General features: G+C 44.3%; 4 protein-coding genes across 4 annotated transcripts in view; 2 read left to right on the forward strand and 2 right to left on the reverse strand.

The window, feature by feature from the left end:
* Positions 1-1,218: 1,218 nt before the first annotated feature.
* LOC6506135 lies at positions 1,219-5,376 on the forward strand. The gene is made up of 5 exons (XM_001958445.4): positions 1,219-2,472; positions 2,580-3,342; positions 3,429-4,132; positions 4,199-4,764; positions 4,826-5,376. Exons 1-5 carry the CDS (start codon positions 1,738-1,740, stop codon positions 4,896-4,898), a joined length of 2,841 nt encoding a protein of 946 aa, XP_001958481.1. The 5' UTR covers positions 1,219-1,737; the 3' UTR covers positions 4,899-5,376.
* Positions 5,377-5,627: 251 nt separating this feature from the next.
* On the reverse strand, positions 5,628-6,920 carry LOC6493809. Its single transcript, XM_001958444.3, has one exon. The coding sequence runs from the start codon at positions 6,433-6,435 to the stop codon at positions 5,812-5,814; it is 624 nt and encodes a 207-aa protein (XP_001958480.1). The 5' UTR covers positions 6,436-6,920; the 3' UTR covers positions 5,628-5,811.
* On the forward strand, positions 6,815-7,790 carry LOC123257039 (phosphatidylinositide phosphatase SAC2-like). The gene is made up of 3 exons (XM_044714396.1): positions 6,815-6,940; positions 7,153-7,524; positions 7,590-7,790. The coding sequence occupies exons 1-3, from the start codon at positions 6,930-6,932 to the stop codon at positions 7,645-7,647; spliced, it is 441 nt and encodes a 146-aa protein (XP_044570331.1). The 5' UTR covers positions 6,815-6,929; the 3' UTR covers positions 7,648-7,790.
* Positions 7,791-8,536: 746 nt separating this feature from the next.
* LOC6493808 (tyramine/octopamine receptor) overlaps positions 8,537-27,743 on the reverse strand; it is a 29,135-nt gene continuing 9,928 nt past the window's right edge. Inside the window, exons 2-3 of the mRNA XM_001958442.4 lie at positions 9,500-11,024; positions 8,537-9,389 (exon numbers count right to left, since the gene is read on the reverse strand). Of these exons, the coding sequence (XP_001958478.1) occupies positions 8,997-9,389; positions 9,500-10,885 (1,779 nt within the window). The 5' untranslated portion in view covers positions 10,886-11,024 and the 3' untranslated portion in view covers positions 8,537-8,996. The remainder of the gene's footprint in view (positions 9,390-9,499; positions 11,025-27,743) is intronic.

Consider the following 27,743-nt stretch of genomic DNA (forward strand, 5'->3'; position numbering starts at 1 on the left):
CCAAATAGACTGAAGATTAGACAAATGCAGTTTTAGAAACAAATGTTTACACTCAAAACTATAATTAAAATTCACTTTCAGTTAACTCTTACCTTTTTGTTAATATATATATATATTTTTATCAAATAGTAGTTTATTTCTACCATAACATATTCCAAAAAATAGGCACTGCTGCTAAATAAGCTCCTACTTCCAATATCCTCCAATAATCATTAACTTTTCTGAATCCTCCCTCATTGCAAAGATTTTTTGTTTATTTTTCTCTAATATTTACAAAAGTTAAATAGTATTTGTATTATATAATGTTGGATCCAAACAACAAGAATATGTTTGGTGTGTAATTGTAAAATTGAAGGATTACTTCATCAAGTTTATGAGATGGATATTAAAGTGACAGTCGCTGCCATCGTATTATTGTTATTGTTAGTGCAATTACCTTAGCCATAATAAAGTATGTATATATTTCATATTTATTATTAATATTAATAAATTGAAAAATATTTGTAAATAGGTTATTGAAATATTTAAGATTATATACGGGATGTACTGTTTTGGGACATTCGCCCAATTGCGTAATTCGTAACTAAATTGTGATTCCCGTTTTTGTAATAGATTGGACTAGTAATATTTCTATAAATGAATTAACTATTAAATTCTTAGATATTACTAAATTAATGAATCTGTTGTAATCGATTAATTGTAGTGAACTGCCAATCATTTAAACCTGAATAGATTGATGTATTTTAAAAACTAACAAAAATTTTATGAAATTAAATAAATTACACTCCATTTGCGTTTTAAGTATATAAACTGTGAAAAGTTACAAAATTATTAATATTTTAATATCGCTGATTAATTATTTTCTAAAATATTCTTTCCTACAAAATAGCATTTGTCGCCAACGACAATTCAAATCCAATTTTGGGTGCATTGTTTTGAATCGTTTGTTTTGATTCTTTATTCTTAAAAAGCGTTGCCACCCCGAAATTCGATACCGATTTAATCGAACGTTTCGATTGTTTTATTTTCATTCGATTATTTATTATGAGGGAAATATTAATAATAACATAATCCTAAAAATATTGAATCCTTTGTTTTTTTAAACATAAAAACCCAAATAATAGATGTTATGAAATATTATTTATTTGCATCACACTTTTACTTTCCAGCCCTGGTCAAACCACTGAAAATACAAATTAAAAATGACAACCAAAATATGATCCACATAAAAGTTCAAGCAGAGTACACCACAAGAAAATATTTTTAGCAAAAACTACACCAAAGGCTTTTAAAATACATTAAAACTAACAAAATCACACTTAATAATTATTCAAAGTATTGGGAATACTTACAATCCAAATTTTAGCTTGAATTATTCTAAACTGGCAACACTGCGGCTAGATGCGATGCACAGCAGCAAATTTGCGGATTCAGATGTTCAGCTCCTCTGCGCGCCCTGGAAATAAACAAAAGTGGAAGACGAGGACATTGCAGAGCTTAGTGCACGTGTGGCAGGAAGGCAACCGTCAGCACATCTTCGCCAGATTCGGATTAATGATCGATTGGATTTCTCGCTGGCATTGGCGAGTGCGATAAGAGCGGATAAGGGTAGAGGGAAGTCCGAATCTGCCCATTACTGCGCATTACGTTGTGTCAACGAGAAACCAACTCCCAAGAATCGGGTTTCAGAGCTCCGATTTGCCACTTAGAGAGCAGCAGCACCGCGGACCAAGCACGATGTCGACGGCACGCAATTCCACAGATCCAGCCAGTCTCTCCGTTCTGCTGGCCACTGCAACTATAAACGATAACAACAACGGCAGCAGCAACAACAAAAATGGACGCAGCCGAAGCAGCAGTGCAAGCAAGAACAACAACCTTACACCGAGGAAATATATGGCCCCTGGCTCATCGAACTCCATCAAAATGTGCCCCACCAGCGGTGGAGGAAAGGCTGCCAATCACACCAACAACAACAAGCAACTAATCTCGATCTGCCAGCGAGCCCAGTCGGGTCAAAAAGTCATGATCATTATGCGGGGACCGCCGGGCAGTGGCAAATCGACTCTGGCCGAGAGTTTACTCCGTCGAAGTTGCCTCCTCGATCGTTACGCTGCCACGGACTTCCTCCTCAGCACGGACGACTATTTCAGAACCCGCCGTGGATACGAATTTAATCCCACACTCCTGCCAGCCGCCCACGACTGGAACAAGGAAAGGGTGAGCGAGAAGGCAGCTCGTGGATGGAGTCCCATCATAGTGGACAACACCAATACGATGATCTGGGAGATGATGCCCTACGTGCAGATTGCTGTGCAACACGGATACATTCTAGAGCTGCTCGAGCCGCAGACCAGCTGGTGCAAATCTGCCAGCAAACTGGCCCAAAAGAACACCCACCAAGTGCCCCGTGAGAGTATTCAGCGCATGTTGGAGCGCTTTGAGCGTGCTAAAGCGGAAGATCTTATCCAGGTAGGCTCTCAGAGACAACATACTTAGTGGATCCAAAGGATAATAAATATAAAAATATACATTTATGTTAAACTATGATCATTAATGCTCGTCTCTCAAACTCACAGATGCTGAAGGAAACCAAGTATACAGTAGCTCTGCCACAACTCCGACAATGCCCGCCGCTTCCATCCGTTCCCGTTGTTTGTGCTTTGGATGAAGGCGGTGCACCCGAACCGCAGGAGTCGCCTCCTCGAGACGAGTCCAAAAACTTTAAACTGAATGCAAATGCTCAGAGCTGGGTGCCCTATGAGCAGGGGGCACCTTCCTACTGGTCCCAGGCAGCCAATACTGTGGAGCCAGCGGCTCCGGCGACACCTTCGGGTGCTTCGTGCGAGAAATCTTTGATCGAACTGCTGCGGGACGAGAGCGCGACAGGGGAGGTGTCCCCACCGGCAGAGGAAAGCGAAGATAATCTATTCCAGCGCCACGGGCTTAATTGTCCGAATGAGCCAGCGGGCTTCGCCCTGCTGCGCCAGATGTATCCCAATAAGCAGCTAAGTGGTCTTTGGGACCTTTTCGTGAAGTGCAAGGCGGACGTGGACTGGGCCGTGGACATCCTTCTGAAGGAAGACGAACTAAACTCTCAGACGGAATCAGATCCGTTCGGCATGGAAGCGGCACTAAGTCCAGAGGAGCTTGCCCAGTTTCAGTGCGAGTGCGGAGGGCCGCCAGTTGCTTCGCAAGCTTCACAAATTCCCGAGCAGGTCCCACTTTCTCCATCAACATCCAAGCTCGCCCCGAAGCCACAGCGACAGTCGCGAAGCAAACGCAACGCGTCGTCCAATAACAAGGAGTTACAGATTCAGATCCAGAACTGCTTCGTTTTAGGTAATGACTAACGTTTTAATGATGTTCAACTGGTTCAGAAAATTATCTTCGAGTTAAAATCCATTCCTTTTGTTTTTTACTTTCAGGCGACGAGCAATATTCCGAACACACTCGCAAAATTCGCGACATTCGCAACGGAATCCTCGATCAGCCCATTTTGGCTGAGCAAGAAGTGCCTGAGGAGCTGGAACCGGAAGACGATGAATGCGAAGACAACACCTTGTTGGAAATGGAACTGGACCCGAGTCTTATCCAGCAGCTGCGTGCCCAGTTCCACACGGAAGACGAAATGCTGCCGCCGGAGCAGGACGTTCCCGCTGCCACAAAAGTTTTTGTGCCGCTTCAGCTGGCCAACCAACTGTACATGCTATGGCGGGAGGCGGTTTACAACCAGATGGAGGAGCAGCGCCAGCGCACACTGCGGGACGACGAGCAGTTCGCCCGCTTGCTGAAGCATCCCAGCTACGCCGAGTGTAGCGAGTCGCCAAGCAATGTCGGGGAGCTACTGGACATGGAGCTGGCCTGGAGCATCTACAATAGTGAACAGTTGGCCGCAAAGCAGACGGCAGAACTTGCAGCACGCCAGCAGGCCCCCAACGATATCGCTACCCACCTGACCAAGATGAAGCTTTGCGAGAAGTTCCCCGACATACCGAGTGATACCGTTTTAGAGATCTTCGCGGCCACAGGAAGCAACTATGGCCGGACAATCGAAGTTCTGGACAGCAACGCTCAAAGCTCCCTCAGCGAGGCCGAGCTCTACGAGCAGGCTGTTCGTGAGGGTGAAAAGGTAAGGAGTACGTATGTGTTTTAAAAACACTAAGATGACATATTTCTTTCTTTGGCCAACCGACAGTTGAGTGCCCAAGTAGTGCTGGAGGAGCAGAAGCAGCAGCAGGAGCAGCAGCAACTTCAAAACCCCGCCGGCCAAGGTTCCAGCTCCAACTCATCCACAAACCGGTCGCCGCTACTCCACGAGGAGGCGAAGTGCGCTGCTCTGCGGGATTTCGAGGAGACCCGCAATCTAGCCGCCCACCACTCGCAGCTAAAGGCAGAGTGCTATCTTAAGGCCAAACAGGCGGTGCAGCGCGGCAATGGAAGCGTAGCCCTCTACTATTCGGAAATAGCCAAACTGCACAAGCAGAAGATCGACGTGTTCAACCAACGGGCGGCCAACTGCATCATGGAGGTGCACCGACACACGCAAAACAACCCAGATCTGCTGGACCTCCACTACCTTCACGCAGTGGAGGCGGTTAGCTGCTTGGACCTCTTTATCGATCGGCACATAACCGTCCTGCGCAACTGTACGAGGGTCTACAAGCACGTCTTCATAATCACAGGCCGCGGCTTGCACAGCGCCAACGGCGTCTCCACCATCAAGAACCGGGTGAAGGCTAGGCTTGGGGAGCGTCGATTGCGGTGAGTGCCATGCTCCACTCCGTGCTCTTATGCAGTAACGTAAAATCTTTTAATTGCATAGGTGGCAAGAGGTCAACCCAGGACTGCTGCGCGTGAAAGTATTCTCGGCGTCGCGCCACTCCAAGAACTTCTGATGGGGCGTTCCAAAATTTCAGATGGTCGCATAGGAGTAGGGACGATGAACAGATAAGCTTGTTTGCTACCTCATCTATTATTCAATTTTGTATCAAAGCTTACAAAATTCGTTGTGGAATAATCCTTACTCTTCTATCCTACTGTACTTACTTGCGTATGTGTTCTTAAAGCTACAAACAACATTCCCGCTCTTTTCGGATTTTCAGGCCAAAACTGTCTATATAGTTTTAAGTTTTTCCAGCTTCCAAATTAGGATTCGCGTCAAACGAGAATTCGTCGTACAAATGTTCAAGTGGTGCTGAATGAGTTGCTCGAAACTCAAGTATCTTCCAAAGGGATATCTATAGGTACATCTAGATTACATGTGTATTTTTGTACTCAGTTTTACCCCAATCACCACCACGTAGACTTAAGGTAATCGTAATCTTTAAATCATTAAAGCTTAGTGTTAGTAATAAAAATTCAATAAATTTTAAATAAATCAAAGCATATCTGGGTTTCTTGGAAACCTAATCTTTGGAAGGACCCTATGACCAAAGATCGTGATTTTATTCGGTGGGTGAAAAGTCCGGCTTATCCCGGATTTTCCTGCCTGGCCGGGTTTTATTATGATTAGCGATATTTCCCAGGTACAGAAGATTAGACGACACACTAGAACCCTCTAGCAGAAACTCCTGGCTGCGAGTCTACCTGCTGTGAACGGATAGTTTCAGAAAAATGTGTCAACGTTTTCGTTAATGTTTGAAACATGGAAAGACAATCTTTATTTCGCCACTACATTAAGCTGTAGCATCATATTTTGGGGGAACATCTAAGAATACACATGCATGTGTACGGGAATATCTTTACTTAGTCTAGAAAATCGATGGCAGTCTGAGCGAGGGCTCCATGGCTTTGGCTGGGGTTGACTGTTTAGGTAGGCTCCTTCGTTGGAGACTGCGCTGGCGAATTTGTTGAGCGAGCGCATGGCGACCGGTTTTCCTTTCCACCATTTAGCCGGTTGCCGATGGCCACCAGTTCCATAAGATTGGCCCGGCTGCGCTTAGGGGTATAACGAGTGGAACTGGGACTTCCAGGCGCGTTTGCCTTCTCCCTCGGCGGGGTGTGCAGGAAAACGCCTTCAAAGATGGTTTCAAGGTTGTTACTGCTCTTGGACGTGTCCGCGTCGCTGGGCGGGCTGATCTGGGCGTTTATGTCGTGCAGTGCCACGAATTCCGGATTGTTGTGGCGTAGCTCCTCTGAAGGCTGATGATGCAGCTGCTGTTGCTTGGGGGTTTCGATGTCCGAGAGGTTGAGGTCGTCTATGGGGGAGGGCGTCCGCCCATGTGGACAGAAGGCGCGAATCTCGAATGCAGGTAGTTCGTCGCAGCTGCCGCCAGACTGTCCAGCTTCTTCGTCTCGCTCAAAGGCCAGCGACAGGTCGCTTTCCGCCTCCAGCTCCATTTCACTCTCCATCTCAACGGAGGAAAGTGAGCAATGCAGGCGGAGGGAGCCGTTTACCGGGTCGTCTGCGCACGTATTTACCGAGGTGTCCATTGGCTCTGGCGTGCCTTGATCGAGCGTCGTTTCCTTATATTCATGCACGGCGAAGGCATTACTTGAGTTTTTCTGCCTGCCCGCGACCAGGTTCGCGGAATTCTGCGACCGCAGGTAGCGTCCTTTGATCCTGTACGGGTCGCTAATTTTCCGGGGAAATAATTTGAAAATTTAAAAACCCAACAAAAACAGCTCGGTAGGGGTGGAGAAACATCGGCAACATCGAGGGTTGCCAATTTAGCTATTGTCAAGCTAATTTAGCTCTTTTTAGCACATTTCTACGATAGTGTCATCGCTAGATTCAATTTGAAGCTTTGTTGCCGGTAGTGTCTTTAAAAGTTTTCCCGGCATTTTTCATGTCATCCCATGTCTTGTTCATGCCCTTGAACAGCTTGGTGCTTTTCGAGGAGGCCGGACGCGCTCACGTTGGAAAATGGAAATTTGAAAATAAAGTGTTGGAAATTTGAAAAAACGTGTTGCAAATGGGGCCCTGAATGTTTTTAAGGTTTGAAAGCCACTGTGATAGTTTGGAATCAAAACGGTTTGAAAGCCACTTTGATTTAAGGTTTGAAGATTGAATTCTAGTTCGTGGCTTGACACATAGATGGCGCTACTAGAACTAAATCTTCAAACCTCAAATCAAAGTGGCTTTCAAACAGTTTTAATTCAAAAACTATCTAAGTGGCTTTAAAACCTTACAACCTTAAAAACTTTCAGGACGAGCCTCAGGAGCAACCAGTCCACGCCCACCCACTCCGCCTTGAACAAGAACAACGCGTCCTCCAGTGGAGGGACCACCTCCTCGACTAGCACCAAGCTGTTCAAGGGCAGGAACAAGACAAGCTCCGTGCCTATCTACTGGAGCCAGCCTGGCTATAAGTATCGCCCTCCACCGCGTCTCGATCGCGGATCGGTCGAAACGCAGCAGGCCTTCGAGAAACACTTCACCAAGGAGTTGAATATCTACAGTCGCGTATGCATCGTCAATCTGGTGGAGCAGAGCGGAAAGGAGAAGCTAATTGGAGATGCCTATGCCGATCATGTGATTAAGTACAACAATGAAAAGACTTTCGATTTTCATGATTACTGGTAATTGCTTGGCCCCATTTCAATGGCTTACTTACCAAACCTCAAATAACATCTTTAAATTTCAGCCGCGGTATCCGCGTCGAAGAGCGGTCATTGCAGAGAATGCGTTTATTCTGGCATTAGACGGAGACATCGACTTCCAGCCCAGGGCTGATTGACCGGATGAAGACGGTGGAGGAGCTTAGCGCCGAAATCTCATGCAAAATAGCTTCATGGATGCGTAGTGATCCTCCGAATCTCAAAACAAAAACTATGGGCATATTTCTTCGTAACTTTTATTCGAATCTGTCTTTTATTTGTTTCGTTAATGCTCAGCTTGCACATGCCCGTTAAACACGTTAATTATTGAAAGTATCGTACATCGTTAAAATTCATAAATGGGGTATATACGATAGCATGTACTTTATTTTGGTTTATACATCGATTTATAGTTCTCTGACTTGCTAACTCGTTTGCATTCTGCAAAGTGCAATTAAACTTTTCCTATCTTGAGAAAGATTTGATGCGCAGCTTTTAGCTGCCCACTCAACACATTTGTTTCTCTGTCATAAAAACAATTAACGATAAATTATTTAACAAATAGTTTAAAGCGTATTAAAAGTATACATTAGGTTTAGTTCTTTAGTTTTCATTTACCTACAATTAAATTACGATTTAATACAAATTTTTAAAGTAATGTCTAGAAAACATATTTTATTTTTGGAAGTTTGTATTTCGCTTATTTCTTTAAAATATTTTGAGCGCAGATTTGGTTTAACTACATTTTTGCATTTTTATACGCATAGAGTGAAACACGTAAGTTTTGCCACAATACTTGTGCCTAAATATTTAATTTAATATTATTAAATTCAATTTGATGCATTCTCGTTTGGGTGTTGCTTAATTTGCGTTTAACATAAGTGTATTATGTTTAATATGTATGTATGGCTATGAACTTTTTTATGAGTAATTTTGATGTTCTCTTCACTGGGCTCGCATCTGGATAAATGTTTTCTATTGACCCACCACAACCAGCTTTTTCATGAGTATTTAACACTTTAGTTTATTTTCGTTGGACTAGCTGCTTTGGAAAAATAATTTTCTAAAAATTAATCGGATCCAAAGTCTGTCCTGTAAAGAAACTTAGCTTTAAAAGTGTTTTTAAAACATTTCGACCATGTTTTTTAAGAAAAAAGTCTAGAAAAGCAATATGGATCTTATAAATGATTGGTTTTTAAATTAATTCACCCTTAAAGAGCTGACGAAAAATTATAAAACTATGAAAACTATATTGCAGACGCTTGATACCCATTTTTCAAGTAAACCATTTTCCATTTTCCTCTGAGATCTCTACTGATCGGATACGGTCAGGTGGTCACCCTTTAAGTTTGGCACTAGCTTTGAGTAATGCTCTTCCTTTCACTCCTTCCTTCCCGGCGCCCGCGCCCCCCTCCTCCTGCTCCTCCGGCTCCCCCCCACACCCCCCGTCGGTCTCAGTTCAGGCCCAGCAGACGCTTGAAGGCTCGTCGGTAGTCCAGGTTGAATATCGTGTAGATGACCGGGTTCAGGCCAGAGTTGATGTAGCCCAGCCAGGTGATGAAGTTCTTGAACTTGTTCGTGGGACAGCAGCTCTGGCAGAATGGCAGGATGACGTACATGAGGAAGAAGGGCAGCCAGCAGATGACGAACACGCCCATGATGATGCCGAGTGTGCGCGCCGCCCGTCGCTCCTTGGACAGCGAGATCTTCTGCTTTTCCTCGATGAACTGGTTCACGCCACTGGGCTTCTTCTGCAGGGGCGTGGCGGATGCGACGGCAGCTCCCGTCGAGGATTGGGGCGGGGTCAACTTCAGCGAGGTCTGCTCGTCTGTCTGTGTTACGCAGACCTGTAATATTCCATCATTAGTTCATTCGAAGTGCAGTACAAGGTACAAAGGTAATGGCAAAAAAGAATAGTAACAAGAACAAAAGATTTGATATTTTGCTAGTTGCCCACCTGGATGCATCCTTTCGGGTCGCTTCCGCTCTCCGTGCTGATTTCTGCGTCGGACTTTCCGCCGGCAGACTGTCCGCCTCCCGTGGCTGGCAGCAGCTGCTGCTCCCCATGGGGCTCGCAGGTGGACGAGGACTGCGATTTACGGACGCCTCTGGCCTTGCCATGCTTTATCGAGTCCTTGATCTTGGAGCGGCGCGACTTCTTGACCAGCACCACTACGTGCTGCTGCTGGTCGCTGGAGATGTGCGAGCCGGGTCCGGTCTTGGAGGCCTCCTGAGCCGGCGGGTGGGTCTCGCTGCTGATGCTCTCTTGGTCGTTTTGGATCATGGGCGCCGCGAAGGGGGCCCGATCTCTTCCGCAGCACAGCCAGCTGGTCAGTAGGCGGGACTTGGACCCGGAAGCGGAAGCAGAGGCCCCGGCCGGCGAGGAGTTAATGGGCTCCAGTTCCGTGGACTTGAGGGCAATCGTATTGAGCTTGTTCGCCCTGGCTCGCTCCCGCAGACGGCGGCGTGTTGCCACGAATATTTCGATGTAGACCAGGGTCATGATCGCCAGGGGAATGAAAAAAGAGCCCAACGACGAGTAGATGACATAGCCGCGCTGCGATGTAAGCTCGCAGGGTGTGGCGCTGGTGAACTCGTCGGGCCAGTCGTTCCAGCCGATCAGTGGCGGACTGCTGATGAGGAGCGAGAGCAGCCACACGCCGGAGATGAGCAGCAGGACCCGGCCCACCGTCCGCTTCTGGGCGTAGTTGATCGGGTCGGTAATGGCCCAGTAGCGGTCCAATGCGATGGCACACAGGTTGAGAATGGAGCTCGTGCAGCAGAGCACGTCGCAGGTGAGCCACAGCTTGCACAGGTGAATGCCAAACTCCCAGCGGCCCAGGATCGAGTAGGCCACGTTGAAAGGCAGCACCAGCAGGGCCACCGTGAGGTCGGCCACCGCCAGCGAAACGATGAAAAAGTTCTGGACGATGCGTAGGGGCTTGTAGGTGAACACGCTCAGGATCACCAGTATGTTGCCAATAATGGTCAGGACGATGATGACCGACAGGACCAGGGCGGTTAGGAGGGCCTCCCACTCGGGCACCGCCAGATGGATGCCCAGTATGCTGGCGTGCAGCTCCTCCACGGCGCCTCCGCACTCCCCGGAGTCCCCATCCGGCTGGGCGGTACCTAGACCCGCCGCCACAGTAGTCAGACCCTCGACCAGTGACCCGGACACATTGGCAGACGTCGGAGTCGTGCCCTCCAGCCGCTCGAGGGCGGATCCAGCATCATTACTTCCGCCGGATTTTACGCTGCCTACGGACGCTGCCGCGGTTAGGGCCGCCGCCGCCACCGTAGTGGTGACATTTATGAACAGGATCTGATCTGCAGAGGGCATGGTCCGCCTCCGCTTTCACTTCCGCCTCCACAACCGCAACCGCCTTCGTCCTGCGTCCTTCGGGCTGCGGTTGCCCTCACATATGCGGGGTATCTGACTCGATTTCCGGAGTTGGATTGTGGCTTCTGATTTAGTATGCCTGCGGAACAAATGAAATGGAAAGCGGTGTCACGTTGGATTTAAACTTGCATAAAAAGTGTTTTCCGTAAAGTTTTGGCAATGGCCGTCATAAATAAAAAGATAATACTGGTGAAGTTGAAGTCCATGTGTGTCTTGATTTAATAGAACTGGTTTGATTAAGTGTTTCCTTAAGCTTTATGGATATAGTTTAGAAAGGTCTTCATTTATTAAGGGTTTTATTTTTTAACTTTATAATGGGAAAATGTTTATATGTAATCTACACCAAATATATTATTTATTATTAATAATATAAACAAATATAAAAGAAAGCAAATGGGCTAGCAGGAATCCTTTTCCGAAAAGAACATAGGACCGTGTACATTCATGTTTAATTCTATTTAAAGTTTGATTCTAAAACAGATGTTCAATAAATCTGTTCAGAAAACTGAGAAAAGCTACAAGGTTTAGAAGGTAATTTTAAATTTATATGACAAATCTTGTCGCACTTCTGCCCCCATGGATGAAATGATTAGGGGAAATTAAAAATTCAAACCTTCAGATGCTAGCTGGTAGCTGTTTTCCGAATAGGGGCATCCAGGGAGTAACCCTTTATCGTCCCTTTCGTCTTCCGATAATCATCAAGTAATTGTTGCTATGCTTTTCCCTCTTTACTTGACACTCCTGCTTATGCTCGCTAAGCCCTTGCCAACTTTGCTGTATTGGCCCTGCCGCCCATGTCCTTCGCCACCCGCCTATGCCCGATGTCAGTTGAAAGAACATTAATCAAAATAACCTGCTCATAAACTGAACTCCCCGGCTGAGCGCGCCAAATGAAGGGAAGGAAGGAACAACTTTGAAGCAAACATTTTCATTCAGCCAAAAATTGTTTTGCGTTTTTTGGGCACCCGGATAGCGCCGGAGGAGGAGGGCAGGAGGGCAGGAGGATGCGAAGGCCAGTGGGTGGAACTGGCGTATTGCTAATGCCCCTGAATCCCACCTTGATTTCTGTCTGTAAATGTAAAGCTTTTAGCCGGAGAGCGAAGGAGTATTTTTGCGATTTTTTTTCACCTACAAATAGATTGGGGAAAAAGTTTTAAGCGATTTTTAGTTGGTTTGCCAACCAGACTTGAACGCGATTTCAGTTCAAGGGTGCTCAAAGCGAGACCCTAACGTATTCGAGCCCATCCAGTTAGTTCTCTTAAGGGGAGTCGGCCAATTTCCGTTCCGACTAGAGCCCGAAAAAAGGCAGCCAGTCAGTAGACTTATTACTGTTGTTACAAAAATACACAACTACTTTTTCTCATAATTTCAAAATGAGTTAACCAGGAGAGCCTTCTTTCGGTGGGTCTTTAAATTAATTTAAAAGTTTCCTTGGGGCTTAAAATTTTATTATCGATGATTTGACTTTCGGGGTCGTCATGGCCTAGTTCTGATACAGGAACAACTCGTGGGCGCAGAAAACTTCAGAATCGCAGCGTGAGAAAAGATTTGACATTTTGCTTTTGGGCCGGCCTGGCCGCCGGGTGATAAGCTTATTACAAAGCTGCTGATTACAGGGCCCGAAGAGCCGGCCGGGGACTGTGTTTGTGTTCCTGGATGCCCAATTGCGGGCGACTGAACAGCTTAGGATAGTTTGGGCCTGGCTCCTTGGCGCCTGGTTCGTCCGTTCCGTCCGGCGCTGGAGTGGGGAAAAGTTTTTGAACTTGTTATGCAGTCGCCCGCAAAGGAGGCGACCTTGACTGGACGGCTTTTCCATACATGCTTCTTTCTGAAGGCGGGTATACTTTCCCTTTTGCCAAACTTGTCATTAGCTTTTGCTTCAATAGGATATGGCTAGGAATACCTCTTGGTCAAGGTTTAGGATGCACGCAACTTGCGTTCAAGATAATTAAATTATGAGTTATGGTTCTAGCAGGAGAGTATCCGATCTTCGGGTCTCGCCTTCAGCTCGATGGTTCTTCCCAATTTCGGGCCGTGTCATGCTCATTAAATATGCAAGAGTTTCGGCATATCTGCAAGATACACGCATCCTTGTCATCCAGCCACCCACGCTGCTTTATTTATAGCCAACATTAGCCACTTGGCCGGCTAAAAATACAAGGCCGAAACGCCTTTGATGCTGATCGACCCTGCCCCCTGGAACAGAACGAAAGAGATACTAATAAAATATAAACACGGCCACATGCAACTTGGGGAATTTCTGATAATTGGCATTGATGGGTGAACGAGCCACGCCCCCCGCCCGACACCCAGAGTCCCGCCCCTCCTGTTTCATTTCATTTGCATGATTAATGTGGCGTACAAGACACACACACACACCCGAGCACAATCCGCCCAACAAATTCGACCCAAAGGAAAATTACGAAATTTATAACAAACAATTTGAAAATGGCTTTGCTTTGATTGCGGGACGAGCTCTTTGAGCTCCGGCAACTTTGAATATTTGACGCGTAATTAAATCGTGGGCAATTGATTGGAAATTATGAAAATATTTTGTGAAATGCCCAAGTAAACAGTTCTGGGCATCAAAGGAATGGTGGGTTGTTGCCCCTCAATGTCAGCTTGCCGGCCAGTTGACAACTGGCTTTGGACTGGCGTGTGCCAGTTGCCATTTCCTCCCGGCCACCTGAGCTCCTCCACTGCTTTTTCATATTCTGCCATTACAGGAACTGCGGCCCCAAACCAGACTAGACAAGGCCCCTAAATGAAGGTCGACCGGAGCTCAATAAAATGCAATCCAAGTCGAGTCGATTCCATTCGATTCGAGTTCAGTTCTGTTCCGTTCTCTGAATGGAAAATTGGTTTGGTGCAAGAGGGAGGTCCTTATCCGCACACGGACAGGCTGGGCAGCCCATTCAGAGCACTCACGCACTGCGTCCGCCCTTCAACCACCCCGCTCACCGCTCACCGCACCGATGCAATTTTGCGCTTTTATTACAAAGTCGACGACTTTCGAAACAGTTTGGGCTAGAAATTGGATTAAGCTTTACGGGAACCCGCTTCCAGTTCGGCCGGAGTGCGCAAAAATTAAACAACTTTCGGGACTCTCGTCCTTTTTATATCCTTCCACATTTTGCAGGTTTAATGCATTTTTAAGGAGCAGTGGTGGAGCCATACATCAACACAAGGACAGGTTGCAAATTTGTTTACGTGTTGGTGCGAAGCTCCACTCACGTCGAGTAGTCCGGATTCTTGGGTGTCCTCTTCGGTTTGCCGATCTCTGCTGCTGGCTCTTGTAGGTTCCGTGTGCCATGTGGGAAATTTCCTCGCCCGATGCCATTCTTTTTGCTTTTTGTTTGCCACTGACAATAACACAGTGATGTGTCTGAGGAATAAGCTCTGCGTCGAAGGGCTGCGACTGGCTCGGAGGCGGGGAGTGCGGTCGTATATAGATACGTGGTGGGCCCGGGAGTGGGACGGACGCAGGATAATGCATGTGTGAAATCGGAGGCTGCTTGCCAAATGAGCAGCAGATTGATGAAGCAGAAAATATTCGTTGGAAAGTAATGAGCGTTGCTGCCAATGGACTGATTGAACGAAGACGGAACAGTGGAGTGAGAATCGGATTGATTTTTCCATTCATTTTCTTATTAATTTGTGTACTTACAAGCATAATTCATTTAGGGCAGTCTGCGATTTTGTTCTTATTTCATTCATTTAATAACCTCTCACAAAGTTTTCCATTCTTCCTACAAATTGGTCCATGTTCGGGCATCTTTTTTCGAAATTTTTCGAATGTCTCTGTTGATGTCAGTGCTGAAATGTCAGCAATTTGTGAGCTCTTCAGAACTCCTGTCCTGGGACCTGAGTCCTGACACGTTTCTGGTAGTTAATGCGGGCCAAGCTATTCGAAAATTGATGCGTCCTATTGAACAATCGCGGTGACACTGACAGTAAAAAGGAAGAAGTGCCAGTCAATCGGACAGGAGGACCGACAGATTGATGGACACTGAAGGACGGCAAGGTGGAGAACGGGAGGCGTATCTATCTGTCACTGATAAACATGCAAATCATCCTCATTGGCAAAAATCAGACCTACCATGGGAACTGAAAAAAAAAGGTTTTAACAGGTACCCGGCATAGATATTTTAAAAACTTCAAAGTTCATAGAAAAGATACCATACGTTTTAAAAATAATACCAATGGTAGTTGCTACACCCGGTGCTTGTATAGAAAGGAATCAAATATAAGCTCCAAAATATAAACGCTTTTAAATCATTTCGTTTTTGTGAGAGATTGAGATGAGATGAATTTATTAAAAATATGTACCATTTATAGATTTTTGAAAGACTATTATTGGATATATTAATTATCATTAAAGGAGAAAAGCTGAGCTACGAGACTTTCATGTTTATTGGTTGTTTCGAAAGTGTTCTAGAGTACTGCTTGCTTGTTATATTTTTAAACAATTACTTCGTACTTAAGTAATTAAACTAAAAAAAAATAATGTACAAAGGAAGCGTTTTAGTTTAATATAATTCAAAGGTGCTGTGAAACGTAGAATATGTTCTCCTATGCAAAGCTAAAGACAAATTGCTCTGCACCCACATACTCATATACTTGCAGGGCATTGATGCCTACATACCCAGCTGTCAGTCAGTCAAAAGTCACACTCGAATGCACATTCTCTGCTAGTGGCGGTGCCAAGCGAATCGAACCCTGGCCCAAGACCCATCGAACAGCCAAACATCCGACGTCGAACTCTGAGGACTAGGGTCGCCCAAAAGGATGCGATGGCCTGACAGCTCGCCGAAAGTTGCAAATGGAAATGCATTTTCCGCTGGCACACGTCCAATGTGGGCGCTTTCATTGCAGATTGCTCCTCCAAGTGCTTTTCGGCGATTGGGGATGGAATGCTGGGACTATTTGCTCGGCACTTGCATATTTAAGCCTGATGAGCATGTGCTCAGCATGTTTCGGATAATATGTGTGCACTTTGCTTACCGTTTTTAACATTTTAAAATGGCAAGTTGACACATTTGGCAAGAGTCAAGTATAAAGCAAGTTCTTGTTAGCCCTGCCCCTATTTCGTGGTCCACGATTGCTGCTTTAAATGATTTCCATTTACAATTTCCTCGCGCTTTGATGTGTTTCACACTTTTTAATCGATTCAACATGTGTTTGCTTTTCTGGACGGGGATTCGTGCGGCATCGGGTGCCGTGAGGGTAGGGGCAGGGTCAGGGGCCTGGACGTGGGCGTGGGCGTGGGTGGCTTCCTGTTTCCATTAATTCCCAGTTAGCTGACCCTGAAAGTTTGGTTTTTGTTTCGGCTTACGCCAAAATGTTGAACTATTCATGAATTCTTTTCCCCCGCAGTCTGTTTGCCTGTCAGTGGGGTGCTGGCAGAATCAATTTGTAAAACTAATTAAGGATATCATCTCTCTGGCCGAGCTGTGTAAGCCAGTTGTCGCCTTCAATTAGCTAAGAGCTATGAGGGCTCTGAATATTGTCTTGGCCGAATTTCGAAGGGTCCAGAGTGTCGACCAGCCAATTAATGCGACCCAAGGAGCCTGTGAATCGAACGGAGTGGCATTTGTTTATATGTAGATGCGTGTATGGCTTCAGTTGAACTGATTTGATTGATTTGCAATTCCGCTCCACGTTCCACCCATGCCAAGTGTTTGATTTTTCCGCATTCGACTGTTTGCCACTTTTCGTTTTTTGCTCAAACAAATCCGAATGCCCTTTCGGTCTTAAATTGATATGCAATTGGTTTGGTTTTGTGTGTCTGCCGATTGTGCTGTGAGTGGTCATGGAATTTGAAATTGCGATCGAGTGGGTTGCTTGAAAACTTTTTGATTGCAATTTAGCTCGGATTTGATTTGTTGGACAGCAGCAGATGGACTAGAGCCAGTCAATCCTTTGTCGTATTGAATATAATGTTTTTTGTCATATTCGAAATCAATATATGCCCTGTCGTGTTGGAGTGTCATTCTTTGAATAAATTCTTCATTTGATTGTGGCCAGACAAATTAGGCTCTAACATCAGGTCCCCCGGCCTTCCCAGATTGGCCAATAAAAACATTAGTGTATGTGCTCCTTATTGAAGGTGTAATATTACGGCTTGATGGCGCTGCGACCCAGAAACAATGGCAGCGCAACCCAAACTTAATAAGCTTTGTTATGGGCAACTTTCTGCTCCCCAATATGCGAAAAATAGAGTCCGGCAACCTTTTACTAACCCCGACTGCCTACGTGTCGAGAGGTTTGATTGAAAAGCTATGGACGATCCTTGCAGTCGTAAAAACTAAAAGGACGTCGGCATCCCACAATACAAAATCGTTTGTAGGGAAAGTGCCCACACACTGGGTCAATGTGGCGACACTCGGTCTACACTGATAAAAGTTAGTTAGCTTAAGTTAAAATATGAAATGAAAGATGTTCTTGCCAGAGGAGCTTATCACTTAGATTTTAATCCAAAAACAATACCACTAATATAGCTAAAGGAATATTTTAAGATTCGAAGTTCTCTAAAACCGATGTAAAATTCTTTGTAACCAACATACGACATAAAAATGCAACATTTTTGGAAAGTGTTTCATGTATGCCCCTCGGACGACTGCATTGGAGAAAAACACAAAGACCCCATTTCTATAAAAGCTTCTGCGGGGCCCCATAAACTGGGACTGTTTATGGACTTTGGCATTGATTGGCGGACATGTCTGGGCATTAGGCAATCGAAATCCTAATGCGACTTGATTCGAAATCGTTTCGATTACATTTTTTACTTTTCTGATTACGTTTCAATGGCTGCAAATGTGGCGTAGAAAGTAACAGAATTAACGAATGGGATTCTTCCACTTAGCCAGCTCATCATTTCCCGATTTGGTGCCGACCGACGGCTGGGTCTCTCCAGTATCCTTCCCCTCTCACTGTTTCAATAGATGCATCAAAATCAGGATTCAGTAGCAGCATTTTGTTTTCCGAATTTTCCTTCCGCCCTGCTGGGGTGCTTTAAAATTCATTGCATTGCTCTGCAATCCAGTCTATAGTTGATGACGTCTCATCAATATGGGTCTGGGGCAGAAAGCAGAAAGCTGCTGCTCCTCCGCCTCGGATCCGGAGAAACTCGAGTCATCCCCGCAGTGGCAGCTTTGACATTGAGCGTATTTGTCAGGCACCCAGACTCCCGCTCCCCCAACAATTCCCCAATTGATAGTCGACTTTCTTGGCTCCCTGGGAGTTCCTCAGACGGAAGGGATGACGTTCTGGGAGAGGCTGGAGGTGGAGTCCTGTACGTGCCTGGCAGAGGAATCGTTTTGCCTTTGCCTTTGACTCTGACTACATGCGACAGAATTTACTTGTTCGCATTTATTACATGCAATTTGGCGACCCACTGGTGTTGCTTTATTTTGTTTTCTGAGCTAACTGCCATTCCCCAATTCTTAGTCATGCCGAGGAGATAGGAAATGTACCTACTTTTAAAGGCCCCCATGCTACACTTTAGTGTGGGTTAGCAAGATTACAAGAAAGTATCTTTGGCGTATAAACTAGTAAAATATTTTTATTTAAAACAGTCAAATTTACATTTGAATATAAGACCTTTCTGATATCTTTCTGTAATGTTTATGAAAAGATTAAAGAATTCAATTAAAAGATTTCGGAAAGGTGGTGTCAGTATCGGACGCAAACAAATAATAAATCTCATGAATCCAATGTGTCAATGTGGTTTCCCAAAATTACCAATAGTATTGTTTAGTTATTGTTTTATAATCATAAAAATATCAATAAATAACACTCAATTTGAAAAAATATTTGAAATATTAAAGGTAAAAACTTAAGCTTGACTGCAATGCAAATTTATTATATATCTGGCTGTAAATAAATCTGCTTTTACTGATATCACTGCTAGTTGTAAAAGGAAGCTCATTTTAATTAATAAAAATGCTGTGACCAACTCTGGGCCTAAAATGAGCCGAATGCATCGATCTGGATCGGCAATAATCGGTCTCACTCTGACAGGTGTCAGAAAAGTGATGGATTAACTATACACTACTCTGCTAATGTACTATTCGACCGTCGGAGATAATAACGCTGGAAGATAATGACTAAATTCCAGGGGCATTACCTATGATTCCTAGTATCAGAGATAATCGGCATGAATCGTTTCGCAGGAATAATCAGTGATCGAGCAGCCCTAGTGGTATTGGACATAAATGTCACAAAAATATAACGATTTGTGATAAATCTATGTGTCAGTTCTGTCTGAGGTTTTTCTCTGGCCATAAATTTTCCCTCGATTAACGCGAACGCAACAATTGCCTTCCCCGAAGCTCTGCTGTATTTTTAGTGACACATTGCGTACTTTCGCTATTCGTGACATGGACACGGCGTATAAATCATATTTGGCAGCCCATTGGCGTTGCCCTTTGTCCCCCACTTCCCACTGCCGTTGCAACTTTATTGATAGAAATGTTTGCATGCATCCATGCTCTCACAAAACACTTGAAATATAATAGCGATCCGAGAAATTTGTAAGCATCAAGAGAAAAATAAACATCGATGTATGGACGTGTACATCGTATAAATTAAACAATCATGCCGCACCAATTGATGTTTATTATGTGCTCGCCTGACAGTGCCCTCCCCCTTCCGCCTTCTGTGTGCGGCTGCACATGCCCAACTTATTTTTTATTTGGCAAACTTTTCCCTTCTCCCTCAGCTCCCCAGTTCCTGTGATGTCGGGGCAGCTGCAGGTGTCGTCCAAATTGAACATCGAGGGGCCCAGGGCAGCATAGCTTGTATCCGTTGCGAAAATATAAATACAAAGAGCAGGGGAAGCTCCTTCTTCAGTGCAGGTTGGGTTTCAATATAATATTTAGAGTCTGGGGTCTCATTTCACTTCCAGTGTATTTATTTTCAATCGATAAAAATATACATAGATATCGTCAAACAGATAAGATTACCTCCACAAGGAGTTTATTTTAAACAAACGGCTGCAATTGAATCTTAATAACCTGCTATTTTTTTGGTATTGGTGTTTGAAGGTCTATTTTTAAGACTAGATTTAATGTTTTTCGTTGCTATTACCCAGAGGATTTTGTAAAGATGCTTTTACAAATCTGGTGCTTTAGTTCTGGTGCTCTTTTCTTCTAGCTTCTATCCATAAAAATATAAAAGGCACACAACTATAAACGAATAATATATAAAATGGGATAAAATAAATCTTTATAAAATCAGAATAAAAACTTAGGAAACTTGTTGATAATATGTGTCTAAGAATTATATTTTCCTAATAATTAAAATAAACTATTTTAATGATTAAATGCATATTTTTTACTTTTTTCAAAATATCTAAACACTGCTAAAGTTTACAATTGGCCATACCAACCCATTTTATTTTTTCTTGTATATTTTTTAATTCTCTTGTGGTTATTAGTGTTTATCTAAAAGCTTACTTATAGGGAATTATTAAATTGATGTTCAATTAGTGCTTCCGTTGATAAAACTGGATTATGAAATAGGTAAATTTTTTTTTAAATTAAGAGCCAAGAACATAAGAGCCCTGTTTTGTTTATCTTGTGGTTCAGATCTGCGCCAAAGAATCACATTTTTCATAACTCAATTGGTGCCTATTTTTCCGGCAATTGCCTAAACTTTCCTTAGATAATACGCTGCTGTTCGCCGCTGAACGCTGATTTCCCAACAGAACTGAGAAGTTGGAAAAAGAACGCTTTCCCATTTCCCTCACATCACCTCACCTGCTCAGTTCTGGGCCGATACAATTGTCTGTATACTTAGCGCAATGTTTTGTCGGATTTATATTTTTTGTCTATTTCTCCTGTCTGCCTGCCAGCCTGCCTGCTTGGGCTGAAGAACAAAAAGAACCAGAGACATCCATAAATAACTGATTCGATTTTTTAGCCATCGCCAATGCCTCAAGTAGTGTGTCGACAACTTTATGGCCCGCAAATGGGGTCGGCCCGGGGCGTGGGCGGAGGTGAAGTGCCCGGGTGCCTGGGAAACTTTCGGTTTTCGCCTTTATTTTCCTGATGAATTCAACAAATATTGACAACGTGCGTGCCAAACACAAAATAAATCATAGTCGATTTTCGCTTTTATTTCCAGTTCTCGTCTTTTTCTTGCCCTGCTCTCGTATTTATTTACATGCCGGAAGAAGAACGCCGAGCGGCACCGAAAATGAAAACGAAGTCTCCGCCGCTGCGGCATCGACGCACGTCATTAACAGCTCGTTTTCCCCGGGGGGAGGGGGTGGTCGGCAGGGGGCTCCATGGGGGTGGCGGGGGCGTTAGCCTTAGGCGCATATCTCAGTGTCATATTTGGTTGCCCCTCGGGACCATATACGAAATGGAAATCAGTTCATACATTGGCTTGGAAACTATTTTGTACTTGGTATTGAAATTGTTTGCCATTTCGATTTGGTTTTGGGTGAAAGTAAGCTGTTTGTTTGGCCAGTGTGTCAATAAACCCATCATTTTGGGGGGTTTTACGCCTTCGAAAGGGGTATTATATTTTTGAGTACACAGATCCGTCCGTCTTTGCATTCGCAAATATTTGTTTTCTGGCACGCCGTACTTATGTATAGATCGGATAATACAAAAGGTTATATATCGGATATAAATAGAACCCTATAAGCCTGATAATTTATTTATATCAACAAACTTGTAATTATTATAACGATATATTATAACGAGGATATGAAATACAGGAAGAAAGCTTGTTCTTCACAGATTCCTTGAACGAACTATGGGCAATATCTATATCAAATATTTACTTAAGGACTTCGGGCTTTCCATAATTGTTTCTAGACTTGATGGGAAATCAATAGTGGGGGCTTAGCTTTTCTTGTTTGGTTTGAAACTGATTGGTAGATATATCTAATATTAAAAAATAATGATATTTACACAGCCTTTCTCAAACAATCAAATATTTTTTCATTTTGCATAAAGTCTAGGAGGTCTTTAATTAAAGGATCAACAAAAGTATTGTTATTTCCGCTAAATTTGTCCTGTTTTGTACATAAATTGGGTACATAAATTGTTGACCTAATGTTTTTCTTTGCTGCCTAACCTCTTCTGCCTGGCTTACCCTCAATATTTGCAATGGGACAAGTTTTGGCATAAAAATTAACTGAATTGTCCAACCAATTATCGCAACTCGATACCAATTAGTTTTCGTGGTCGCATTCCTCGGGCAGAGCCCAGGGGGACTTGCTTTTGATTCACTTTTATTCTGCTGCGGAAATTCTAGCACAACTCCTGTTTGACATTGGGGAATCAATGAGCCTTGAATGTTGCCAAATTATTGATAGCATGCCAAATATAAACTCAAAGTGGGATCCACTTCTGCCTCCTTCCGATCGGATCCCAAATGCGTTGCGCGGAGCACACAAAGCAAATTAGTTACGCCTAATTTGCAATTCATTGCAGGCAACAATTGACTTTGCCAATGATACAATTTGAATAGGCCCGACCCCGACCTTCAGGGGGCCCGCACTTCACACGTCTATGATTCTTCGGCTGTCTATGAGCAGCTCACTTTCCACGCGAACGCCTCGGAAGCCGTCTAAGATGATTGATTTTGGGTCTTAAGTGGAGCGGGGTGTTGGGAATTAAATTAAAAAGGCTCACACTCAACCTAAAAATCCAAGGACAGGGACTAAGAACAAATTTGAGAGTTTAGAGAAACATTAATGTCTTAAAATTAAGCATTTAAACTCGAAACTATATGAAAAATACACCTTTCATGTAAGTGATATTTATGAAAGTGAGCATGACTATTAATACCTGTTACTTCTCTCTCTTCTCTAGATGCAATTAAGAAAATTGTTAATGCTGATTAAGAAAATATCTAAACGATTTCTACAAGTTACATATTGTATAGCATAGTCCAATTCCAGAAGTACTGGGTTTAAAAACTCTCAACCCTAATGAAAACGGATCTAAACCTGAGCTAGAACTGGCATTTGCGACATTTTGTAATGTATGCAGGCTGTAAACCTTCGGTTAATGCAAACTTGCATCCCGAAACCCAAAGGGCAGAAGGAAAATAGTGAACAATGGACTATAAATTATATTGGCTGAATTAATTTAGTTTCAGAGCATGGCTTGCAATTTTATCACCTGCTTGAGCTGCAACTGCAAGGACACAGTCTTTGGGGCGCCACTTGGCTTCCATGCAACTCCACAGATGCACATCGTATGCGAGGGGTCGTGTATCCATTTAGCAAATGCAACTCTCGCCGGGGTAGTTGCAAATATTTAGCTAAAATATGCCACACTTTAACATCCTCAGACAGCAGAGAAATGAAAGGACTCCTCCTTCCTCCAACCAGTGGCCCATCCCTGAGGCTCCTTTTGTTGCCGACTTGGTTGTATAATTTAATAAGGTCTCGTAAAAGGTATTGGTCCGGGCACCAGGCTAAAAGGAAGCACACCCGAACATACACTCTGGCAACGAGCTCTGTTATTGTTGCACGTTTTGTAGTTTTCGACAGGTGGGTGGTGGGCTGAGTGGGGGAGTGGCAGTGGGAGTGGGAGTGGGTAGGGAATGCATAATTTCATTACGCCCAACGAACAAAGCAGACAGACGCATGGGGGTTCTGGGAGCAGAGATGCAGAAAAATGGGTTAAATATATGAGTACAAAAATTGAACTAGGATAAATCAGTTAGAAAATGTATTGGTTTTGTCAACTGATCAGATGCTTTTGTATTCAAATGGTTGGATTTGCTTTCTCTAACCTTAAAATAAATTAAATTTGTTACTTGATTTGCATTCTGTTTGGAAGTAAAGTCACATTAGGCAACAAAATTTAAACAAACTTCCTAATCTCATTTCCTCTCAGTTGAAAACAGACTAAGACCATCGTGTTAGTAAATAACCGGGTAATAGTTTCCTTAAATCATTATTTCAAGTCGAGACATTATCCTGTGGACTGCTGTTATTGTGCTCTCGCCTTGACAATCTGGTCTCTTTCCTGACTTCCCGTGACTTCCTAGCTGCTTCATAAATTTCAATTTATCTTTTAGGACCTCTCCGACACGCCCTCCACCGCCCACATTTATTTGCCGCAGTTGACAAGCAACATTAGGCTTTAAGACAGCAACAGAGCCGAGTGTGTCGCGTTCGCCCTACAAAGTGCTCCTAATGGATAGTGCGCCTTGGATAGTGTGTCCACGGCAAGAGGCCAGTGAAAGGATCAAGTCCGGAGGCTATCGTTTTTTACGACAGGCCATTAAGTTTATTCTCCTCCCACTCGAAAGCCAGGTGAGAATAATAAATCGTTAAGTTTCTTCAGGGCTTCAACACTTAAGACTTTAATCGATTCCAAAAATATTTCTGAAACAGAACTTTTCATAATCGAATCGATAGAAGAGACTACAACTTGTTATTTAGGTTCCCCCAGTCGAATGAGAAATCCATTGATTAATTCCAGGAGACGGAAACTTAAGCAGTTCTTGTTTCGATGTTGAAGTTTTTCATTAAAGTTTGATCCACTTTCTGCACCTGCAGGAAAGTTGAGCTCTTCAAAAGGAAAAAAAATGGAAAAGCGGGGGCGAAAGTTGTACTCATTAGCATGCGGTCCGGGGTCCTGCAGAGGATGTCAGCTTCTGCTTATGCGTGAGCAACTTTCAACAGCTGACAACAGTTTTGGCTGCTCGTGGGTTAAGGAGTGGCTGCGGCTGTGGCAATGGCAGTGGGTGTGCTCCCGGAGGGCCCGAAGCCTAACCCTTTGGCCCGTCCGAGTCCAGAGACAAAAGTGAAACAACACGCAAGCAAAAAAGTTGTTCAACGCTAGTTGTCGTTTTGTGGTTGCCTCAGTTTCAGCCTCTCAACCACAACCCCTCCAATCTCAAGTGTGTGCATCTGATGTCCTGACAAAACTGTCTGCAGCAATGAAAACGAAAACTGATGCCGTACACTCGGAAAACAGGTTGAGTTGCAATTGGGATGTATTTTCGCTGATTTTTATCGTTATACTCAGGGCTTGAACATTACTCAAGCCAAGTAGTTTTTGGTAGGACTGGCTGGTAGACCCTTGAGTCCTGTTAGGCTGCACCCGTGACAAAGATTTTCGGCTAGTGTCCCGGGCCACTTTCGCTTGGAATTCCGCATCTCTCGCCTGCCCCACCGGCTCACTTGCCAGACAAGTTGAGAGCAATCCACATGCATAGTTTTTCGAGTGCAATTAAGTGAAATTCGTATTAGTTAGTGGCAACGGGAGGTACAGGCGGTTGGCAGGACATGTGGCAGCAGCGAAGGGTCTTAGCCGGAGGATGAGCCGACACACCAGAGAACCAAACTTGGACACGTTGCCACGAGGAAGCTCAACGCTCAGCCACAGAGCCGCCAAAGGAGGCAAAGGAGCTACGGGATCTGCAGAGAAATTCTGAGAAGCTGCAGAAAAGTTGTCGCTGCTGCTTCCTGTTTGATAATGTGAGTTACATGTACCACGCACTCGCATACAAAGCATGTCATTAAAAGTTACTCCGCTCACAGGCGCGGCCTAGCCTCCAGTCTCCCCCGCATCTTTATTGGTTGATTTTGGGTTACTTTGCAGCCAGCCCCAATTGCGCCAAATTATGCTCCTGTCAGCCATTAAGCTGTGGATCCTTTAATTTGGGTCCTTTGTGCAAAACATTTATCGAGCTGATAACATTTTGATTCAGACGCTAGCGGGCTTGAGGTGCTTTATTGGGGGGAACTATGCGATTTCCTTTTAAGTCATAAGTAAAATATACGGAATCACGGATGAACAAACCACCATAATTCGCAAACCACCATCTCCAGAGATTAAGCTTTAAAGTGAAAAGTATAGGAAAGTAAAGAAGAAAACTAGAAGTTTATAGTTACAGATAATAGTTTCCGTAATAGGGAAAACGGAAATATTTAACTGGGACTGTAATTTACAGAATTTTAAACCATTTTTCAAATAAATTGCTTATAAATTTAAATTTGTGCTTAGCTGATCAAAGAGCTCATAGGAACTGTTGAGTGGGCGAAGTTGTTTAATTAAATTAGAGTTTTATCAAAAATGCTGTTAATTTTTTTGCATTTCTTCCGCAGGTTCAGTTTTTAAGCAATTCTAATATTTCTAATGCCAGTTTGCATTTCAAAGTACTCAATGAGATAGTCCATCAAAGAACTAACTATACACAAAAAATTGTTCAGAATACACACATTCTTCAATGGAGGAAATTAGTCCTCTCGGCCGTCAAGGCAACTCCATTGTTTCCATTATTTTCTTAATTCGATCTAAGGAATTTCCTATGTTAAAGTTCGGTCAACTTTTTTAATGGGGCTTCATCGCAGCCTGTTCAGCTCTAAAAGCTTTCATAACAACGACCGGGACAGGAAAAACATTTGCAACAACAGCAACTGACCGACCACCCATCATACGAAAAGTAAACGAGCCAAGACAAAATTACATGAAAATATGTTTGCACAACTGGGTCGGGTCGTGTCCAATAAGTTCGTCGCCGGGTTTCTGCAGCTTTTGTCACCGGCGACCGGGCATGTGCCTGCGTGTGGCATGTGACCGCGTATTTCGGTGTCCCAGTGTACCAGTGTCCCGGAGTCCATGTGTCCTAGTGCTCGTTCGTCCATTTGGCCAGGAGCCGCACATCCGAGCCGGACACTCGCTGGGCCCCTTCGCCGGTGTATCCAATTCCATTAAAATCAATTTGTCTATTTATTTAACCGATAATCTGGCGAAGCTTCGACGGCCGGCACTGTAAAGTTGCGCCCCCGCCTGAGTGGGCGGAACTGCAACTGGAACGGGGCGTTCGTAAATTGTAGATGTATTGAAAGGATACGACAGGTGACAGGATCAGAGGGGCCAGGGGAGCCGGAGCAACCACTATACTGCACTACACTACGCCATACTACTGACAGCCTGCTGCCCAGGGAAGGCTCTAATTTGTCAACATCAGGCCGGGTGAAATGTTTTAATTTTCTGCTCACACTTTGGCGACCAAACGTCGATTTATTACGGTCCCACCCGCAAGCCGCCTCCTGTACGCCTCTGCCTCTCCTTCCGCTCTCCTCCAGCTCCCTCTAGCGACCTGTGGGGGTCGTCGGGGTCACCTCTGTGTAGTCAATATTTGCGTCAAAGTTGAGCATCTCCTATGCAGGTGAAAGAGGTGAGACGGCTGGTCGGTAGTGCGTTGTCGTAGTTTTTACGACACTATTAACATCATTGTGTATGTGTGATTTATGTTGGGGGATGTGCCCCGTTGCACCCGTCACCTCGCCAACCCCATCCCACAGTGTAATCGTGCCGCACTTGAACTTTGATGGCACTGCTTTCTTGTTCTACTCCGAAGAGCTCTAGCTCGGGCTCTGGCTCGTAAAAATTGACTTGGCGCCCAGAAAAGTAGGCAACATTAAAAGCATTAGGCCAAGAGCAAACACAAAGGACGATGGAGCGACAGACCGAACGAGCAGCTGCCAGCGCAGATTTTGACATATGAGAAGCATTTCGTCCCTATATATACCACTTAATTATATTTTAGGATTGGAGTGCCGCCTGTTCATCCTTTTGCGGTTATTTGATGATATTTTCGGGCTATAGCTCGTTTAATGAGATGAGTCGATGGGTCTCGATTACATATTGATTTCTGAGAGGGTCATTTAGTGCCATCGACTTGGTATTCATGTGTAGGAGGAACGATATTGTTGGCGGCACCACTTTTCGGGCGACTTCTTACTCAGAAGACTAAGAAACAAATACGAGAGGCCTTACAATTTAAAAATTTTCTCTAAAACTTAAGTTTC

Source organism: Drosophila ananassae, chromosome 2R, assembly GCF_017639315.1.
Source record: "Drosophila ananassae strain 14024-0371.13 chromosome 2R, ASM1763931v2, whole genome shotgun sequence".
Classification (NCBI taxonomy): Eukaryota; Metazoa; Arthropoda; class Insecta; order Diptera; family Drosophilidae; genus Drosophila; species Drosophila ananassae.

What these genes read in the sequence shown, in the direction of transcription:
- LOC6493809 (XM_001958444.3), bottom strand. Translation starts at nt 6,435, where the DNA reads ATGGACACCTCGGTAAATACGTGCGCAGACGACCCGGTAAACGGCTCC.
- LOC6506135 (XM_001958445.4), top strand. Translation starts at nt 1,738, where the DNA reads ATGTCGACGGCACGCAATTCCACAGATCCAGCCAGTCTCTCCGTTCTG. An exon ending in AAGCGGAAGATCTTATCCAG is followed by an intron (nt 2,473 to 2,579) that starts GTAGGCTCTCAG and finishes TCAAACTCACAG; the next exon opens with ATGCTGAAGGAAACCAAGTA. An exon ending in CTGTTCGTGAGGGTGAAAAG is followed by an intron (nt 4,133 to 4,198) that starts GTAAGGAGTACG and finishes GCCAACCGACAG; the next exon opens with TTGAGTGCCCAAGTAGTGCT.
- LOC123257039 (XM_044714396.1), top strand. An exon ending in TTCGATTTTCATGATTACTG is followed by an intron (nt 7,525 to 7,589) that starts GTAATTGCTTGG and finishes TTTAAATTTCAG; the next exon opens with CCGCGGTATCCGCGTCGAAG.